This window comes from Danio rerio, chromosome 7 (assembly GCF_049306965.1).
Source record: "Danio rerio strain Tuebingen ecotype United States chromosome 7, GRCz12tu, whole genome shotgun sequence".
Taxonomy (NCBI): Eukaryota; Metazoa; Chordata; class Actinopteri; order Cypriniformes; family Danionidae; genus Danio; species Danio rerio.
The window spans coordinates 37,826,622-37,849,215 of NC_133182.1; the positions used below are offsets into that span (position 1 = coordinate 37,826,622).

A 22,594-nucleotide genomic window follows, 5' to 3' on the forward strand; every position below is an offset into this window, starting at 1 on the left:
TTTCCCGCGCAGTGAGTAGCGAATTAAAATAATGGCATAGTAGCCAACCTAAATAATGTTTGTATTTTTAAAATGTCAAAAAAGTCAAGCATATTTTCAATTTTTAAAACCACGAGTAAATCTAATAATGAGCCTGATCAAAAGAGATCTTAATACGATTAAACTGCGCGAATGGATCAGGGTACCGGGAGACAGAAACAAAGGGATCTTAAGTCAGCCAGAAAACGTGATGAAAGAGGTAACTGTGGGCTCGTCTTGAAGAGTAGACTAAGTCATTTAGTTTTTTTGTTTTTCACTTGGCATATAATAGTGAAGTGAACTTAACAGTGATTGTTTATATGATTTTTGTTTGTAGCTATAGGTTTTGATTATCCATAACTGACCTATAACGTTAAACGCCACAAAATAATTAAAGACCGTTCAGCAATGTGATGCTCTTTTTTTGTGCTATCACCGTTTACTGACGTCATGTTCCTGGGAAAACTGAAACTGTTTGGAGAACGTCAATCACGATAACTTTAATTTCCTGGTTTTATTCCGGGAATTATTCATTTACAAATTAGGCACTGTTTGAAAATATTCTCCTCTGCTTAGGAAAAAACAGCAATATTGTAAAACGTTCCAATTTAAAACAACTGTTTAACAGAAAATCATTTTAATATGCTGATGTCCTGCTCAAGAAACATTTCTGATTTTAATCAGGGTTGAAAACAGTTGACCTGCTTAATGGTTCTGTGAAAACTGTCATTATAATATAAAGATATTATATGTGTATGTTTATCAGTTTATACTATAGTAAATGTTCATTTGCAGATAAGACAAGTATATCAGTCTTACCCTTTGAAGTATGGAAGAATCATAAATGTGTCAGAGCAGCTGAATAAATAGGGGTGTTGAGGAGGTCAGAAAAACACTGTCCTGCTTAGCTGCTTGTGCCTGTGGATGTGTGTGTGTGTGTTTAAGGAAATTTGGAAAACACAGCCCAATTCTCAGCTGTTAATCCTGGCAACTCAGTCCACACATTCCCACTATGCACTTTGATCTCTAGAGCACATCCGGACAGACGTGCTTTACTGCACAACACACACACGGACACACACACACACACACTTTCTCTCTCTGATGCACCTAGCCAGGCGCCATCCTTTCCCCCGGCACACCCCCATGCCACACATACCTGAACACTATTTTTACATGCATACTTACACACTTGCATTACTCAGAGTTAAATGGAAAAGCACATACAAAACGCGGGGCAAGCCATTTAAATCGCCTACAACTGAGATGACTGTAATGCTTTCCAAACCACTGGTGCATGTCTACTAAGCAAGAGTAACTGGAGAGGAAAGTCCAGCCACCTCAGAGCTGCCTTTCAAGTTCCACCTCATTACAGGTTATCCTCACACAGATGCGGGGCACGTGCTGCTGTTCTCGGATACAGAGCCATTCATAAACCTCAATGAATGAGCCAGTGACAGTCACAGTTAGCATTTTGGTAAGTAAAATAATCTGTCCTTTTGAAATGTGATGCATATACACTGCTTGACAAAAGTCTTGTTACCTATCCAATTTTAGCAACAACAAATAATAACTTGACTTCTAGTTGATCATTTGGTATCAGAAGTGGCTTTTATGAAAGGCAAAGAGCTCTAGCTTATTTTAACTAAATAAAATATGATCATGCCTTGATATTTATGATTCGATTAGGACAGTAAGGTCTGACTTTGCTGCGTCCAGACATCTCTGCAATGACTCAAATAACTTATTAATAAAGTCATCTGGAATAGCAAAGTAAGTGTTATTGCAGAACTCCTAGAGTTTATCATGATTCTATTCCTCCGTCTTACTCCAGACATACTCAATTATGTTCATGTCTAGTGACTGGGCTGGCCAATCCTAAAGCACCTTGACTTTCTTTGCTTTTAAGAACTTTGATGTGGAGGCTGAAGTATCAGACGGATGATCAACATTGTTGTTTTATTGTGCTTTATAAATAAAGTAAAGTAAAAGTAAAGTAAACTGTTCCTAGTGTGAGTACGCTCTTAAAGACACTGTAATAAATTTGTAATAAACTGTAATAATATATCAGAACAACACTATAATATTGTCTTTTTGAGCAACTAAATGAATCCTTAGTGTGTTTTTAAAAAAAAATCCAAACTTCTGAAACCTTTCTACACTTTTTAAAAACTTTTTCACACTCCATAAAAAAGTATTTAAAGTGTTTACATGATCTGATCTGACAGATATGTTTCACGCTTCTAAAAAAAAAAGTAGTAAATTCAGTCTGCTGTAGTAATGTGAACATTAAACAGTGACAAGCACTTGCTAAAGGAGGTAGACCGAGCAGTCAGTAGCAGGTCCCTTCACTCCTCCTGTCCTGCAAGAACAATCTACTTCTCTTGTGTTCCCCTCTACCCTTCTCATCTCTTCTCCTCTTTTAGGAGCCCCTTAACAGCCCAACACTGGAGCCAGGTGCTGTCCCGCTCCCCAGAGGCACCCTCCTCCCTCTTCCCTTTTCTTTCTCTTTTATAGGAAAAAAACAGCTTTTCTCTTCTGCCCCCACCCTCTGTCTTTCAATCTCTTTCTGTCACCCGTTCTCAACCAACCCTGGAGAGACATGGAAAATCTGACATCTAGAACAGAAAGAGAAAGAAATCTGAGGGTTAGTGTGTGACAACTACACTTGAAGCTTAAAGTGAAAGAAATACTTTGGATATTGGGAGGGGAATTAAAGAGACAAAGGATTTAGTGCATATACTGTCATGCTTTGTGCTACAATAAAGACAATTCTGAAGACGGCAGTAGAGAGGAAAGTGTTGTGTGTTTTCAGGAAGGGTTTCAAAAGCAAGACTTGGAATCCAAAATTTCCCCTCCCCCCCAAAAAAGTTCTAGAATTTCTAAAGAAATTATTTTTAGAATTACAGTTCTGTATTTGATCTGGGCTTCAAAGTGTTTGGTCTCTGAGCGATACTACACACAGAGTGATACAGAATGCTTTCAAAGTCACGATCAGGCTTGGTTTATAGCTGACCTATTGGCCGCTTTTGACTGCGGTGGAGATTGTGTTTAAAGCTATGATGTTGTCTGGTTTGCCCTAGTTTAGAACTGTTGTGCCAACTGGTTTCAGAGTGGTTTTCAAAAGCCACATTTCAAAGTCGTAACATCGTCTGGTCTTGGCACTTTGAAGCTGACTGAGTTATGATTTTTCTTCTTTGATAGTGTAATTCAGCTGGTTTTAATGCAGAGGTGCTAACTCGGTGAAAGCTGCAATACCGTGTTAAGTGGTCGATCAGTTCAGATGAAGATCAGAGACATGTTTCCATTTACACCTGATGCTTTAATCCATTCCTATTGTATATTTCTGACCACGTTTATCATTTCTATGGGTGTCCGTATGTATCAACCTTTTCAGATCTCTTGATCTCCACAATTTACACACAAATGCAAAAGAAGCCGATGGGAAATAATACCGAGCTTACATTACTGTTCTGGTAGCTGCAAACCTTCATTGAACATTATGAGTTTGAGTTAGAACCAAGACCGCAAAGAGAATATTATGCTTTATTTATATTCACATTCAAAACAAAAGTTCATATATTTATTTCAACATAATGTCTTTTGTGGCTGTTCAAATACATTGTTTTTGACTATCTTTGCAAATGGATAAAAGTGAAAAACAAAATTCAAAGATTTTAAACCCTATATATAGGCGGATAGGATAGGGGATAGGCAAAATACATATTTATATCAGGTGTAAACACGCTTGATTGTGAAATAGACTGACACTAACACTAATAGACACTAATTGCAGCACATTTGCACAGAACAGAACACAAATCAATTAGTTTTAAAGTTTAAAGTAATAAGTGTAAAGTAGTCAGTTTAAAGTAATAAGGGCAAGATTAAAATATTCTGGTTGAAGCTGTCAAACTGACGTCAACAGAGAGACACCTAAATTTTACCAAAAAATAAAAATAAAAATTATGACTTGCACGGATTAATTGTTTACATAAAAAATATCAATGTGCGTTAGCTTAATAAATAATGTACATTTTGATTTCACGTGGACTTTAAAGTTTTTTTACACAAAATTAAAACAGTAGGTCTGAATATAAGGGACAGGAAATTGTAAACCTAGACTTACATTACCCACATGAGGACCACAACTCAACATGCTAACATTTCATGAATTCGACCTTCATGAGGTAAAAAAAATAAATTTTCAAGCCAAATCAAATAGTGAAATACTTTGTTTTTCTCTGAAAAAAATCTTTTTTTCTATCTTTAAAAAAAAAGTTTTATTCAACAGTTTGGTCAAACAGCCTTCTGGAATTAACTCTCCAGAAAATATTGATTTGACTGGTAAACACATTTAATATACCATTGATCTATGGTGATTATGTAATAGGTTGAGCATTATTTGTCATAGAAATGCTCATTAGTTAAAAGATGAACACAATAAAGAGCTGCTTTACAACAGAAATTGATGTTGTGCTTCTAATTAAAATCAACACTGACTTTATTTAAATTCTATAAAGCTATAATACTATATAACTGCTTGCTTTAAAGCAATCTCTTGTATAAAGTGCTATATTAAGTTGGGTGGGTGTGATTTTGCCAAGTACGAAACAATCCTCCTGGATTAACATCGATGTTGATCCTAGAATGTCAGTTTTGTTCAAAAACGTAATCCATACCTATTCCCAACCCCTAATACCTAACCATAACTGTAAAATATTCCCCAAATCAGAGATTAATAATAGTTGAATAACAATTATGTAGAAGTGCATAACCCCAACTGTAAGCCTAACTTAGCATAAGCTGTAAACGTATCCCTTGATTCTGATTGTCTTATTGGAATGTTGTTCAAGGATCAACATAGATGTTAATCCAGAAACATGTCCTACTTGGAATCTAGACAGAAGATACCTTGAAGAATGTTGGAAATGTGTAACCAATGACATTAAAGAGTGAGCAAATAATGGCAGAATTTTCCATTTTGGGCAAACTATCCCTTTAATTGCAGTTTTCTCACTACTTTTGTTCCCATTTGCATATAGACATATTTATCTAAACGCTACTTCCTACTTACCCCTTTAAAAAACAAAAAGATGAAACGGAAGAACTTCAATGTGAGTACATCCTTTAAAAGCCATTACAGTGCTTGCAAATAGCACAGAATCAATGCAAACCAGACTGGAAAATGTAATAAGCAGTGCTACAAAAGAAAGTTGTGTGTGTATGTGTGTGTGAAGGCGAGTGTGCACAGCACAACACAACACAAACACATTCAAACAGATTCCTGTCTCGGACTCCCCACCAACCATACCATATGAACCACATTTAAAACACAGGCACACACAACTGTCCCAACTTAAGCACAGCTGCTATAAATAACTAACTCTCCAGGTAGCCTCTATTAGTCCCAGTATTATCAGCCAGTGAGGTTTATGCTTTCCTCATGCTCATGAAGTGAGGTCATTCGTTTATAAGGACGCAATAGCTTTTCATTAAAAAGAGAATTCTAACACAATTAGAAGCTGATTTTATATGACAAAGTGTGAAAACTAGTACCGTGCAATATTGAAGAAAAATGTAATTAGTGAAGGCAAGCTAAATAAAACGATAATCAATTGGTGATACGATATTTTAAAAATATACATAAAATGTGCTTCACATTTTTTCAGGAAAATAAAGCATCACCACAATTTCTGAAATTGAGCAACCATGTTTTACTGCTGCATTAAACAAATCATACATTCGAAAAATATCATAACAAATTTAATTAAATAGCGTTAAGTGGCGCAGTGGGTAGCACGATCGCCTCACAGCAAGAAGGCTGTGAGACAAGGAAAAAGAAAACATTCACTCCTTTCACTGAAGAAAACACACACTAATCCAATCAATATTTCTCAAAAAAAAAAAAAAAAAAAAAACATACACATACATAAACACAAATAAATATTCTTTGCATTTGAAATATTCAAATAGTTCATTCATTGACTTCCATTCTGCTTAGTTTCTTTATTTATCAGGGGTCACCACAGCGGAATGAACCACCAACTATTTCAGCAAATGTCACAGCAAATGCCCTTCCAGCTGCAACCCAGTACTGGGAAACATCCATACACACTCATTCACACACATACACTATGGCCAATTTAGTTCATTCAATTCACCTGTACCGCATGTCCTTGGACTGTGGGGGAATCTGGAGCACCTGGCGGAAACCCATGCAAACACGAGGAGAACATGCAAACTCAGAACACAGAAACGCCAACTAACCCAGCCGGGATGCAAACCAGCGACCTTCTTGCTGTGAGGTGACAGTGGTAATCACTAAGCCACCGTGTTGCCTATTCAAACACTTCAAATCAAAAAAGGAGAGCCAGCAAAGGGATGCAAATCCTCGTTCCAGTTAAACCATCAAAATATTCTTCACTCTATAAGCAAAAACTTTCCTGGAGATCCTTTGTTACGTCAAAAGAAATAAAAGTTCCCAATGTTCCAAATAAATGTTTATGATTTTAACACCTCCTCTCGTTTTTATTTCAACATTCAGTTATTATAAAAAACAGTTCGAATGTTTGAATTCAGCAGGGATCCTTTCCCAGCCTGACCAAATCACTTCACACCAACTGGGAAAACACACACACACACAGATGCACACACTCACGCACTCCTCAGTTCTGCTATTGTTTCTTAAACTCCTCATTAGTACATCAGAAGGAAAACAATCATGTTGTGTTAAAACAATTCCTGGTTCACATTATCATGATGTAATGAAGGCAACTGAGAAAAGAGAAAAAAGTGAACCACTTTATGGCTTTATTGAAGTCTGAATTCCTAAATAAAAATCAGGTACACCATGTGTAAATCATTTTAGACTTTGTAACTGTTGTTGAGTGCGTTATGATCTCTCCAGCTCCAATAAAACCTCCTCCTAACAGCAGAGAGTGAAAAAAAGTAATAAACTTCAAACTGCGTGAACTTTGAACTAAGCAAGGGCCATGCGTTCACAGCTCCTTACACATATTTTCTCCCCTTCAGACCTCACAGCTCTGTTGCAAATCACTGTTTGCGATGCAATTTTGCATCTTGCGTGCCAACCCGTGGTTTATTGCCTTTACTTTCCTACGGAGAGTCAGAAAAGCAACATTTCTGCATCAACATTCCTCATTCGGAAAGTTTAACAGCATCAGGTTTGTGTTTGGATGTCCACATATAAGGATTGGGTTTTTAAGAAGTTGTGGTTGCGCTCTCCTGCTGTTTGAGACGGCTGTTTAATAGAAGCTTTCTGTGGATTTCCTCCCTCTCTTTCTGTCACTCTCAGCGTCTCTCCATATCTCTCCAGCCCTCAAAAAGTCTTTTGAGACTCCGCAACAGCCCTTGACCAAAAGAGGCTTACTCTGAGGTATTTCCAGAGGATTTCTCCTCTCCTAAACGACAGTGCTCTTATGTGTTTACTAGGATGCCAAATCTGAGACAGACTGGCCCTCCCTCCACCCCTCGCTCTACTTCACAATACAGCGCTGTCACCAGCCTGTCAGCCTGCAATGCTTTCAACCCGCCGTGATCTATTACCTACAGAGAGAACTTGCATCTGTTCCTAGCCCTCACACAGTTCTTCCCACCACGTTCAAATAAACCATTTACCCATGTGAGCCGCCAGTGAAAAAGTTGACGCGCCTTTTGTCTAAACATGACTGCTAAAACATTTTCCTTGTTGGGCAAACTCAAGATAGAAAACACACAACTTTTCGCTCGCAAGAAAGATAATCAAATCCAAACATGTACCTTTAAACACATCTGCTGCCTTTAAGATACCAATGTAGGCCTATATTTATTTACCTATTGATATTTCCTCTCAAAAATGACGTGCTTGTCAGAAATAAACCTGTCTGGAAAAGTTGACTTTTCCTCATCCTATCTATCAAAGGAATAACAACACAAAATCTCCTCCTCTATCTTCAAAGGCAGCAGCTGAAGCCGTGGAGAGCGTTTTAACAGACATCATTAAAGGGAAACGTGTATTCAGAGAAGTGTTTCTCCTTTAATCACTGCTGGTAATAACGCCTCTGGCTTTTATAGTTGGGCTCAAACTACAGAGTGTTTCCAGAGAGTAAACTATTGTTCTTGGTGACGTCACAAAACAATAGCACGATCACTTTCAAAGCGCGTGAATTGGGTGGTCTGAAGCGCGTGTGGCCTCTACAAACAGCGCGAATATCGCATTTGCACATGTTTTAACAATCTATGAGTGGATATAGTGGTTATGCCACATGCCTAATACTATTTTTATTATAAATTAATTTTTACAGATGCGCTAAGACGAATTGATACTTAGGAAGATTATTGGTTTTACATTTTATCAAGCTTATCCATCGATTTTTTTCATTTGTCAAACATTGCTTTTTTAAAGTGACCAAAATCCCATTTAGTTTCTATTAAATAGCCCAATGAAAGCAAGACGTGTTAAAATTGTTGTGAAAATAAGATTTTTGTCTAGTTTAAATACACTTACTACAAGATACAGATAGTTCCGCGCATGCATCCCTTACTTCGCAAAGTCAATAACAGCTTAACACTCGGACATTTGATTCCTAGAGCATTTCAATAATGAAGGCGAAGCGCAAACAAGTTTACAACTTTCTCAAAGTCAAAAATCTTTCCATGTTTAACATGCGCATGTAATAAAGTTATTAAAACCATTCACATACCCGTGGAGACAGCTCGCAGTTGTTTTTCTGCTGGCAGTCCCGCTGATCAACACGAGAGCTCGAGCAGTAATACTTCTGTTTAACCATCCAGTCATCCAGTCCTTTCCTCGCCAAACACGCGTTAACTACAAAACTATCGCCTAAAACAAGAAAACACGATTCATACATCTTGTAAAAGAGAATTACTTTGTGTTTACAAGTTGCACAGTTCTCGACTGAAGTTTTAAATAATTTTTTGACGCAATGAACGATGTGTAGCTTTGTTTTATTTGTCTTTAATTTAATAAAGAGAAGCGGAATTATTTATTTGATGAATAACAAAGTACACTCAACTCACCTTCAGGACTCTCCCTCGCTTTACAGATAGCAGCTTTAAAAAGAGAAAAGAACGTCGTATACACGCATTACTCGAGAGAACTACATCACATGTGCTTAAAATTTAAAGTCTTGCTGTAAAACACCAAAAGGAATCTCGCCTTACCATGTTTGGAATGAAGTTTACCCATTTCTCTGCATCGGAGAGCACTTGAGAAACATCAGAAACAAAAAAACAATCCAGAAAGAGTGCGATATTTGTGAGCGTCCGTGCAGAAGAGCGCGCGGCTTGCGTACACATCCAGCGGCGGCGGAGGAGCGAGCCGATCTGCAGCTCCAGCCAGCAGCCACTCACAGAGCGGGATTGACGCCTCGCGCAGGCCGCCTCTTCTTCCGTCTGATTGGGCAGAGGCGGCACATGAAAGGGAAGCGGGATTCTTTTGGAGACTCCAAATATAAAAAGAGCAGCGCAAAGCCCCCCGTGGGCGCCATGAGCAGGACGTCAGCTAAACACGTTTATCCGAGCGGACACTAATCGTGCTGCTTTGGACTAAATAGCACACTCTGAAACACGATTGTATGGATAAACTGTAAAGTGAACTTTTAACTAGTTGTGTGATGTACTATATATAGACTTAGTGAAAGATCTATCTATCTATCTATCTATCTATCTATCTATCTATCTATCTATCTATCTATCTATCTATCTATCTATCTATCTATCTATCTATCTATCTATCTATCTATCTATCTATCTATCTATCTATCTATCTATCTATCTATCTATCGTGCTCAGCATAATTGAGTACACCCCAATGATTTTTTTGTTAATTTCTTAGTAAATAGATGTATTTTGGTGCATTTAAACAAATTAAATTTATTAAACAGATATATTTAATAAAATAATATTTTAGTCACCAAACATGTTTAGGAATTGAAAGATAATACAATTAAAATCAAGCAAAATATTGCAAAAAATTACAACCGACAAAATTTCTGCAAATTTTTTTTCCTTTTTTTTTTGCTTCTCTTGTATTTTCCTATTTTCGAAATTTGTATTTAATATTTTTCATTTGGGTGTACTAGTTTTTGGACTGTTGTTATAAGTTATTTTGTTATAAGCTCCAGATTTGGCTTCAGTACTGACTAATCTAATGTATATGCGCAAATATAATATTTCAGAGCTTCCTATTAAAATATCAATTTAAAAGATTTGTGAGAGGTGTACTTATATAAGCTGAGCACTGTATTTATGGAAAATAGAACATACATTGCATTGTGTTTACTGTTACAGTATAGAACCTGTTTTGCTAAAACTATTTTAATGTGTTTTCATTTATTATATTAGAAATAATAACATGTTATTATGTTATGTTAAATAATGTTACAAAAGGAAACCTAAAAGACTTCCTTTTTTCTTTTGTTTGTTTTGTTGTTGTTTTCAGTAATAAATTATGAAGTCTTCTTTAAAATGCCTAAATGCTCTTAAATTTTCTTAAATGATTTGGAGCAAAGTTTAAAAGCTTAAATTAAAAACTGCAAGTCTGCACATAAAAAGGGATTTTTACTCTCATGTCTACAACACCAAAGAGATAAAATACAATTAAAAATATAAATAAAGAAATGTAACAAAGTGTCAAAATAAATGAACTAAAAAATATACATGTAATAATAATAGTAATAATAATAATAAGTGAAGACTGTACTTGCAGCAGTAATCTGACGATTTCTCTATCCACAGTGCCATTAGTAAACCACATCTGGAAAATACAGGTTACAGCAGTGACACCAAGAGGGAAGACAGGAACAGAAGTCATATAATTCAAGATAATCCTTCTTTATTCGTGCACTCCATTTCTACTGACGAAAAAGTGTTTCTACTTCACAGCATTTGTTCATAGTGAAACTCATGATGGCCATCACTGTGGTGCAGTGGGCTGCACGATCACCTCACAGCATGAAGGTCGCTGATTCGAGCTGTGGAGTTTGCATATTCATAATTCAAAGACATGTGGTATAGGTGAATTGAATAAGCTAAATTAGACGTAGTGTATGTGTGTGAATGTGTATGGGTGTTTCTCAGTTTTGGGTTGCGGATTAAGGGCATCTGCTGTTTAAAACATATGCTGGATAAGTTGCCGGTTTATTCCGTTGGGGCGACTCTTGATTAAAAAAGGAACTAAGCCAAAAAGAAAATGAATGAATGAAACTCATGATGCTGTTGGGAAACCCAGTACTCTGATTCCTAAGTGTCATCCACACTGGCATCATTACATCATTTAAAACGATACAGTGAAGCAGTTATCGCAATATCTCTAAAGAACATCACTTCACAGTCAGTGAAGTTGCAGACAATTAGCCAAGCAATGTGACAGAAATTAAGCACTAATATTAGATGCCAGACAAAAGTAAAAACAAAAGCTGAATGAAGTTTGAGATGAGTGTAAAGAAAGACTTTGCTTGAGAACAAGAAGAACCTTTACCAAAACAAGTGGGGCATGTCCGAGGTCTAGGATTAAATAAAAACTCATCCGCATACAAACAAACATATGCATGTGCCAGAGTGGGGCATCAATGCCACAGCAGATTTCACATCCTCTCTTTCAAAGCAGAGGATTCTGGCTAGCTTTGAACCTCCCAGACACACACGCACATATACAAGCACAGAGATGGGCATGTTATTATACCCTGCATACACATATTTTTTTCGCTCTCTCTTGCTCACACACTAACACACACGCAAGGGCTGGGAACCAGCCGGCTAGTCGCTTTGACACACTTCCTGTGCTTTGAAGCGGCCAGTGGAGAGATGGCTTTTCCCATCATCGCCTTTGAAGCCTGCATGAGGAGAATGTGTGTGTGTGTGTGTGTGTGTGTGTGTGTGTATACATGATATGGGGGAGGGGTGGTTCTGACATTAATTCTTTGTAATCATTTGTTTGTTTGTTTGTTTGTTACTTAGCTAAAAGTGATTCATCCATTGTGCATCTTTTTTTAGAACAGTGTTACAATACATGTCTCCTCATGGTTATAGTCGTGATGGTCAATCATTCAACTGTTTCATTCCAAGCCAGTCATAGGCATTCATATTCAATTGGCTTAAATCACCTGTGGACATTTCAGCAGTAGACGGGCGGCAAGAAGCGGACAAGGCCAGCAGCTGTGGGGTGTTCGGTGCACATGTGACCGTTGCTTTTTTCTTGTGGGACAATAGAGGGCTGGGTGTGTGAGAGGGCAGAGGGCAACAGTCCTGCAGTACAGTGCAGAGTCCTGGGACGGCTGCAGAACGGGGCTTTGTAAAGACTCAGCATGCCGTGTGTCAGAAGAGGGGGGTCTGGGACAGTTGTGTGTGCTGGGGGAGGGTGGTGAGAGACAGCAGGCTGGCATGTGTGTAGTGTGTGCCCGCTAGATTAGCACCATGACCCCGTTGTGCAATGAGAGCAGACACAGTCAGGAGATGGGCTTCTCATGCTACTAAGAGCTGTGCTGGGATCTGTATGTAAAAATGTACTTCCCACTTTCCCATCAAAATTAATATACAACTAAAATGACAACAATGAGACAACAGCAGTTAAAAAAGCATCTGATAATAGTGGAGGTTTGCACAATGTCTGGATATCAGCACTACAGGCAAAAGTCATGGCACATTTATTTATACAGTAGACTCTTTTGAAAAGCTTTGCATCACTGAACAAGAAAAACTGTGTCAGTGCTGCTTTCAGTTAGAATTACAGTTCAGTTTCTGTTATGAAGCAATTTATCATTGTGTAAAAGTTTACTTGTGAACATCTGATCTGACTGAAAGAAAAGGAACTGTGGAGGATTTCAAAGTAAAGTAAGGCGGAGCCTCAGAGCCACACCCCTTGCAAATAATAGAGGGCCAATGCTATTTCAAAGGTGTTTAGCAGTCAAAGCCAGAGCTACTTTTGTATTGGCAAGCTGTTTCAGATTCTCAAGGCGAACTTCATTTTGGCTTGATTTTGTTGGAAATGATGTCAATAAAAACCACATTTTTCTTCAAGCAGAAGCAGAAGAATGTACACATTATGCAATTTTTGAGTGTGGAATCATGAAAGTCGTGGTCTTCATTACATTCTAAGATACTCCTGTGAGAAATTATAATGTCAGTCTAAAAATGTGTAAATTTTGTGCCTTTAAGTAGGGTCTAGAAACTACCTGCATGGGTTACTTCACTATATTGTTTAAAATAAAATATAATAAAATAAAATATAATAAAATATAATATTTTGTGTGTGTGTGTGTGTGTGTGTGTGTGTGTGTGTGTGTATACATACACACACACGCGCGCGCGCGCGCCCACACACACACACACACACACACAATAAAATATATGATAAAATATAATACACATACAAATATATTATACATTTTATATATAAACACAAATATTATATATACATAAAAAAATACAGTGCTCATCATATAAGTACACCCCTCACAAATCTCTCTTTTAAAATCATATCTTTAATAGGAAGCTATACAATATTATATTTGTGCATATACATCTGCACATTTGTGCATACACACCAAATCTGCAGCTTATCTAACAAATAACTTACAATAAAAGTCCAAAAAACAGTACACCCAAATGTATATGGTATAGAAAAATATTACATGATAAAAAACATGAAAAATCAAGAAGCATAACATGAAAAATGTAGTTGAAATTTTGTCGGTTGTAATTTATTTGCAATATTTTGCTTGAATTTAATTGTATTCTGTTTTAATTTCTAAATATGTTTGATGACTAAAATATTATTTTAATAAGTATATCTGTTTAATAAATCTGTTTTGTTTAATTTCACCAGAATACATTGCCAATATTCACAGAGAAATGGATTAAAATAATCATTTTCAAAATGGGGTGTACTCAATTATGCTGAGCACTGTAAATACAAATCTGTATCTGTATCTATTTAAACACTCCCCACCTTCTCACCTTTTACCACAAACATTTGGTTTTCTTCAAAATATATGTTTTTAAAAAAATATATGTTTTTTTTGTTTGTTTTTGTTTTTTGCAGAGAATAAAGCCACTTCAGTTTTGAATGAGTCAGTCGGTATATGATTATATACTCAACAGGTGCCTATATGCTCAAACATGATCAATATGCTCAAATTTGATATTGATACAGCCAGAATGTTTTTAGGTAAAGTTTCCCCTTTAAGAAAAATTATTTTATTTAAATAATATTAAGAAAAATAATACATTTTAAAACCAACCTTGATAAAAATTAGAACAAATAAACACACTGAAGAACATGAATAGAAGCCCGATATAATATATGCTGCGCTCTAGGAGGAAAAGCATCTTACTGATAAGCTTCTTCTTTTAAAAAGGTTCATCCTGTAATTAAAAGGATGCTGATGTGGTGTTTTATCTTATGGGCTCCTGGTGTAAAAAAAAAGGGGAAACTGTGGCGTCCCACTTAAGAATGCTGTTTTATCTGATGAGGCACACACAAACATCCGGACGCATACACACACTCAAACGCATGTAGAGCGCCTAATAATCAGGCATCGCAGCCGAGAGTGTTTAACACCAGACACTAATTCTAGATATAACGCAGTTGCACATACACTCAAAAAATAACTCACTGGAAGAACTTTAATTGAGAGGAGGATTTCCATCAAATAAATTTGTGTACAATGTAAAACTGAACAATCATCTTTATCAAATGAAATGAGTGTAGTTAACTCAAAATTGACTGAAAGTTAATTCTACTCATTTGAAAAGAGTTTTGAACGGAGTGTTGAAGCTACTGATTTAATTAAATACCTCATTACTTCAACTGAAATGGAGTAAGTTCACGGTACTCATATAGATTAGTTTTTTTTTTTTAAACTCAAATGGTTTGCAATCGGTTTCCTCAAATCAGTTTGAGTTTCCTTAACTTATAGGGTTTTCCAGTACTCAGTTGGTTTGAGTTGTCTTCATTTATCAGGTTTTACTGTGCCCAAGTTACTTCATTTATACTCAAATGGATTAAGTTCACAGTACTCATTCGTTTTTTTAACTTAAATGGTTTGTTGCAATCGGTTTTCCTAAACAGTTTGAGTTGCCTTATCTTTTTGGGTTTTACAGTGTAGCTTCAACAAAAACAAACAAACAATATACTCAATAAAATCCAATTGAGTTTATTAATTCATTCATTTTCTAGTCGACTTAGTCCCTTTATTAATCCGGGGTCGCCACAGCGGAATGAACCGCCAACTTATCCAGCAAATTTTTACGCCCGGATGCCCTTCCAGCCGCAACCCATCTCTGGGAAACATCTACACACACACACTCATACACTACGGACAATTTAGCCTAACAAATACCGCACGTCTTTGGACTGTGGGGGAAACCGGAGCACCCGGAGGAAACCCAGGAGAATGCAGGGAGAACATGCAAAGTCCACACAGAAACGCCAATTGAGCCGAGGCTCAAACCAGCGACCTTCTTGCTGTGAGGCGACAGCACTACCTACTGCGCCACAGCTTCGCCCTGCAATTAACTTGGTCCAACATAATTTTTTTCAAATAAGTTTAAATAAATTTGTATATTTATTTAACAACCTCAAAGGTCTGATAATATCATATAAATCCATTACGTGACATACATTTCTAAGTCTCTTAAATTTATTCGAAGATACTCTAATGGAACTGATATCTGAACTCATTTTAGGACAGTTATTGCTCCCTGAGGAAAGCAAAAAAAGCAGTTTTGCAAATTAAGCTGCCAACACCCAAAGCATTGGTGCTTCTGCAAGGTGGTAATCTCAAAACTCAAAACATTACATGAAACTTCTAAATCTTCAAACTAAAGTGAAGATTAAACTCTAACAAGTCTTTCTATTAACTTTAAACACATTAGATTATTTAATTGTGAACATTTCCCTCTCTTAATCTTCAATCCCAATGATAGCATGCTAGGAACTACAAATCCCCTAACCAAGTAGTTGGACCAACAGAATTTTTTCATGTTGTCCCAACACAAAACGCTTAAGTTAACCTAATCGTTCAGAAATGTAAGTGGACTGAACATAAAACAAATAAATTGCCCAAAGAAATCACAAGAATTGTGTTATTTCAGCTCATTTTAAACATTAAATCATTGTACTTACACATACAATAAAAGTTCAATTTAGTCAAACTTGAAAGATTTTTAAATGCTTTAATCAATGCGGGAACGTTTTTCAGATGTAAACGTAAGAGAAAATGTGACTGTAACTTGGCCTCATCCCACATGCATACACATTAATCTGACTACAATTAGCACAAGAGAATAGTTTAATGTGTCCTTCAAGGGCTTTTGCTTCATTCGCAGTAGGTCACAGAAACGCAGATTAGCTTCTATAATCAACACATTCTGTGAGATGTGTGTTCACAAAGTAAATATGCCTCTGTCATACTGATCTAAAACCAGTTCTCAAGCTAAAATCACTTTGTAGCATTACTAGGAAAGTCACGAATCTGATCACAGGGTGGTGTAAAAGTAAAACTTCTCCCAAAGTGGTTATCTGAGTGTGTCCCCTCTCTGTGCTATCTGTGCCCTGCACTGGCTGGTTTTGAAGCAGTTGGGGGTTTTTGCCCCATCCAAAATGAGGACACAATTAGAGCGCTGAGCGGAGAACAGTGGGGATCCCTCTTTGAAGTGCGGATCAAATAGAAGAGCCGCATGGTTTTGTTCAGAATGACAGAGCTGGCAAACTCACCACAGCACGGCTAATAGAGAGAGCGCTTTATGATGCTCGTTAATTATCCTTTCTGTCACAGGCCACAGAGAAGAGGAAAGAAAGGAGAAAGGAAGGAAGAGAAGGACAGAGTATGAAAGAAAGCTACTGTAATGGCCTGGTGGGTGGATGTAGGTGAGTGCATGTGGGGACCACTGGAGACGGGAAACAGGAGAAAGATAGACATGACGATGAAATAAATGTTGGTTAGTAAGAGTTTAAACAGAGTTTGTGGGTTGTTTTGAATGGAGCAGATGGTCAGAGCAGGGCACAAAGATGGTAAACAAGAAATAATGACAACAACCAGGACCAAACAGGAAGCAAAAGTTGAGGGAAGAAACAAAGCAAAGAGAATAGGAAGCTGGAGATAAACAGTTTCCTGAGATAAGAGGTGCCACCAAGACAAATCGAGGCTTTAAAGTGTGAGACGCTCCCCAGGGGCCGCTGCACTGTAAACCTTTAACCACGGCTTCACAGACAAATCCTGCGCCTGATCCAAACACTGGCCATCCTAAAGCATCCCCTCCCTCTCTCTCTCTCTCTCTCTCTCAGCTTATTGCTGACTGAAGTGACATGAATCCTTCAGCATAGTTTGAAATTGTACGGAAATCGAAATTAGCAAAAAAAATAAAAATGTATCTTCAATGAAAAAAACACACACATATATAAACAGAAAAAAACTACGTCTATAAGTAATTCCTAAAAATGATAGAATTATTGGATTCACACTGATCTAAAAATTAACCAGATTACTGTGGGGACTTTAGTTGTATTAAAATTTATTTTGTAGTCCATTGTAAAGCGAAAAGTTGCAGTCATTTGTCCATATTATACTGTGCTCATGCTAAATAAGACTACCTTAAAGGGTCACGAAACACCAAAACACATTTTTTGAGCTGTTGACAGTCGTATATGTGTCCCACACTGCTAAAAACACTATTAGGACACCTATATTTCACTAAAAAGTGTAAATTGGGTGTTTTTGCGTTATTTCAAGCAAATTCGTACTTCCGGTTTGAAACAAATTTTTGAAGCTGCGTCACGGCCATGACATAATAGCGTGTATTCCAGCGTGCAGACTGGGCGTCTGTGCCAGAGTGTGTCTTATTACGTCTTACAGTGTGATGCATTAATGCATGAGTAAGGCTTGGTTCAAACCAATCAGCGCGCTATATTGTGCAACTTTATTAATATTCATTGCTGTCACAGCTGTTTATACGGCAGAGACACCACGTTGTGTTGGCAAAACAAGCGTGAAGTGTTGCTTTTATAGTTTGCTGCCGTTAAGTTTTGTTTTCATTTTCTCTCTGTGAGAGCTCAGACTCACGTGTGGATTAACAGTGTACGCGACGCGCGACAACAATAACTTACTAAGGAGGATTATTGTTTACCTGAGAGCTGTTCTCATCTGCAAACGCTGAGATCCGGATTGGCTTGTAGTCTCCTCTAAATAAAGACGCGGCTCTTGCTGGTGATTGTCCTGTCTCTACAGAGTTGGTAAGTGAGCGACCAGTGCTCTTTGTTTATTCAGTTTGTATTTTATTCGTATCAAATAAACTATTGCACCAGTGTGAACAAGTTAGCACTAACAGTTACAACCAAACTATAACCTCGTGTTGGATTTTGTGACTGGAATAACACACGCGGCTTTCTGACGCTACCTGCCGTGTGCATCTAAGTTTCCGGGAAATGCTGAGTTTTTTTTTCTTTCATTCGCCGTGCAGTATCAAACATTGCATGAAAAATACACGCTTAGAGCAGATCCTCAAATCAAATATCTCGTTTGTCGGGAGGGACATGAATTAATTCCCTGAATGAGAGAGCCAAACTGCAGTTAAAGTCCACCATTTAATAATTTGGCAAATAATTCGACAACAGATGTTCATGTAAACACAGTCACATTGTCCGCTGTGGTTGTGTGTTTTGACTCTGAAATTCAGCGCGCCCAAATAGACACTCCCACACCATCCCACTTTTCTTCCTCCGACACTCCCCCCTAAACAGAGCTGGACACGCCCACTTTTCTGACTTTTTCTAAAGTAGAGGTGTGAAAACACCCTGCTGAAACAAGGGGGTTTCATGGCCCTTTAACTTAGGCCCAATCCCAATTATATTTTTTTACCCCCACACCTTCCCCTTGGCCCTTGAAACAGATTGTGAAGGGGAAGGGCTTTAAAATTTACCCTTAAGAAATGGGACAGCACTACAATTCCCGCAGACATCATCATATGGCGTCGCAAGCTCTTACTTCTTATGAGATCGACAATCACAACTGCTGTAGTTATTCCAGTTGCATTATTTTTTTGGTATTTATCTTCAGGAAATCACTGAAAGCAACAATATCATGTTATCACCCCTACCCCTTCACGTGAACGTGCAAAACAAGGAGCAGGGGAAGGGCCTAGTGGTAGAATTGGGATTGGGCCTTAATCTGTTTATTCAAGCATAGAGTATACAGTAGGCAGATCCATTTTTGTGTCTATATGGACTTACTGTATCCAAAGACATAGAAACACAGTAAATATGTGAATTATTAGTTTAGAGCTTAAATCTTGTTTATGTATAAAATATTCAGTTACATCTAATTTAGTGGCAGTAAAATATGCTGTGCAAGAAGGATCTGTTTATGGTCCTTTGCGTTTTTTAATTTGCACATTGCCATTGGGAAAAATGTTACTAGAGGGCATTTACTTTGAGGATACCCAGTTATATATTTAATCAAGACCAGATGAAACTTTGTCATTTATCAGAGTGTGTTAAAGATTCCCAATATTGGACAACCAGTCGTTTTCATATATTTAATTACGATAATAAAGGATATTACTTACTGGAACAAATACTTGTACACAGTAGCTCTTAGTACAAAATTTGCATCTCCTCTAGAGTCAAAAATTTGGGCCCTATATCAGATAGTAAGGCCGTACTCACACTATGTACAGTTGCAGTTACGGGCCGAAGCACGCTTGTCCATCCTCCCGTCTCCCCCGACGGCCGCACTCACATGCATTCGGGCCTGAGCACACTTCCGTCATCAATGATGCACTGTTCAGTAAGTGCTTTTGCTAAACACAGTGGAGATTTCTTTATATCGTTTTAGTTGTTTGAGATACAGTGAACATTTTTTGTGTAACATTTTTGTCATTAAAAACAACATTGGCAATCTATGAAACTTATTATCTGTTTCTAATGCAGAAAGGCTAGTTCATGACCTCTGGATTATTGCACTGGCTATGTGGCTTGTCTGAAATGCAGGTAAATTCCAGGCAAAAATAAAACTCACTACAGCTACCAGTTAAGTTCTGTATCGAATATAAATTATTATTTTTAAAAAGGCTCAAAACGTTTAGCTTCTAAGTATTTACCCAGTCTTTTCCTGCTACAATTCCTTACATTTTTTAAGATCACAAAACTCAGGACTTCTTTTAAACTCTGGAATAATTGATAATGTTCAGGGCCCAGGCACTCTCTTCCAGTATCAGACTATTTTAAAGGTCCCGTGAAGTGTTTTAAAATGTTTCAATGCTTGACATAATCTCAACTGAAACATGAAGATAGAGAACCCTTGAAGATTTTTAATATTTAGATTTTTTTAACAAACATATGTACATTTATAAGTATTTATATATGTATTATCATCTTTACATCTAATTACAAAAAAGCTAATTACAGCTTATGCTAGGTGTTTGTAACAAAGTGTCTACAGTAAATTTGATGTTGTTCCCTCTTCTGGCTACCGTTATCAGTCTCACAATTTTTTTTTTCCTTTTTCTGAAAGTTGATAACACTATCATTGAGTTTTTCTTTTATTGTACAAGGAAATAATTTGTAAAACAATATTTGTTTAACTCTCCCATTCACCAAGCTCTAAGCTTACCCAACTATGATGACGTTTGCGGCTAAGACACCTGAAAATGTGAAAATGATCTGTAGCGTTTAGTTTTTATCTCAGCTTTGCCAGAGAGAGTAGTTGAGATCAAGCACAACATATGAAAAGCAAATAATAAACGTCTTGAAGGTGGCAGGGTATGTCAGATACTAGAGAGCATTTGATTGGTCAAGATTTGATGAGAAACTGAAGTTTGAGGTGACGTGAAAAAAACCATAAACAAACTACAAGTTTACAAGTTTTTATCAATTTTACATTTTTGAAACGCAAATGGTTTGTCACTGTTTTGGAGCACACTAGCTAATAGATATCCTTAAAACTAACAACACTGATACTAACATATAAAAAGGCTATTTTAATTTCACTGGACCAAGCATACATAATGCATCCCATAACCATTATGCTGATCCAATGCATGCTATTTTCTTCTGTTTGCAGTTATAATGAAAAGCAGCAAGGCTATTTTTGCTTTTCTGTTTCCACCTTGGAATGTCCATCCTGAGGCAACTAAAGATTATGCCAGCTCCAGTTTGGATGTAGCTTCTTGAAAAGCATAAATGACCAAACACCTGTCATGACTAACAACCAAGCACTGTAGGGACTCTTGGTCAATATACAAAACAACATTACCCTTCTACCTCAATACTAGTTGTTTCCTAAAATATGAATAGTACAGTACAGTAGGCTACAGCACATGATGTGAAGTACAGAATTGAATTATCTGAATAACAACTTTTGTTTGCTGTTTTCTATTCTTGGTTTTAATATAGAAAAATGCATTTTTTCTAAATCTACTTTAAAATAAATACGTACTTTGTAAAGTTCTACACAAATAACATAAACTGAATTGAATTAAGGATAATAATTAAGGGAAAGTTATTTTCAGTTATGGTTTATAAAGAGCGTTCAGACTTGGTGCATGTACACTAAATATATTCAACCTCATGGTCAAATGAGTTAACTGAAAGACTTGCACTCACTCCAAGTTTGTATGAGCACTGTTAGTCTAATGTGTTTTATGTGCAGTGTGTTTAAAAAAACCTTTTGAAGAAAAAGCCAGTTGTTCTCAGAGTCAAACAGAGGATGGCCATCAATCCTAGATAAATTAAGAAAGACATTGAGACTGATATGTACAACGCATGTAAAACCAATTATTATGTGTAGATTATTCAGAGGAAAATAAATATTATAACAAACTCCTTTAGACACTTTTCAAAGTCTTAATTTTGATTTTAAAAGAAAAAGACAGAGTTAAAGAAATAAGTCATATATTGTTTAATTTTTTAAAGTTAAATATGCATACATACAATGCTTAGCAGAAATGAGTACACCCCTTTTAGAAATTTATATATATAATATATATATATATATATATATTAGGGATGTGCGGAGCAGCCGGTATTTGTATTTGTTGAGGGGGGAAAAGTATTTGTATTTGTATTTGTTGAGGGGGGAAAAGTATTTGTATTTGTATTTGTATTCGAGTAAAATTCAAAATGGCGCAAAAATATAATTTTTTTCTATTACACTTCTAATTTACATAATAGTGAAAGTATTGTTTAATTATACCCATTATATAAATTATAGAGATGCAATATTGGTTGTTGTTTTTGAACATGTGACAAGAAATGTCATTGAAAAGAAAATAACATAGAAGCCATTATCTCATCCATGGTTAAACCAACAACTAATAAAATACCATTGTGAATATTATGAACCCCACCACCACCGTTCTTGTTGAAGAACACTGAATAGACAGAATAAAAACAAATAATATTTCAAAAAACTGTTCTTCTTCTGAAAGAACTTCTTTCCAATGGACAGATTTCCAAAAACTAATATTAACTAAATAAATCTAAATAAAACCCTGCCTGGGAGATCTGGCAGAACAAAAGTATTCTATATAATACTAAAAGATACAGCCCTGCTAT

General features: G+C 36.7%; 1 protein-coding gene across 11 annotated transcripts in view; it reads right to left on the reverse strand.

Moving 5' to 3' along the window:
• The window catches only part of nkd1 (NKD inhibitor of WNT signaling pathway 1), a 177,096-nt gene that overhangs the window by 30,821 nt on the left and 123,681 nt on the right, over window positions 1-22,594 (reverse strand). For 3 of the 11 annotated variants that reach the window (XR_012382521.1, XR_012382520.1, XM_005169004.6), the window contains exons 1-3: window positions 9,205-9,374; window positions 9,061-9,093; window positions 8,724-8,863 (exon numbers count right to left, since the gene is read on the reverse strand). The exons of 7 other annotated variants lie outside the window; for them this stretch is intronic. Coding sequence is in view for 2 of the 4 variants with exons in the window: in XM_005169004.6 (XP_005169061.1) it covers window positions 8,724-8,863; window positions 9,061-9,093; window positions 9,205-9,229 (198 nt within the window). In the remaining 2 variants the exon portion in view is untranslated. 11 annotated transcript variants of the gene reach the window in all.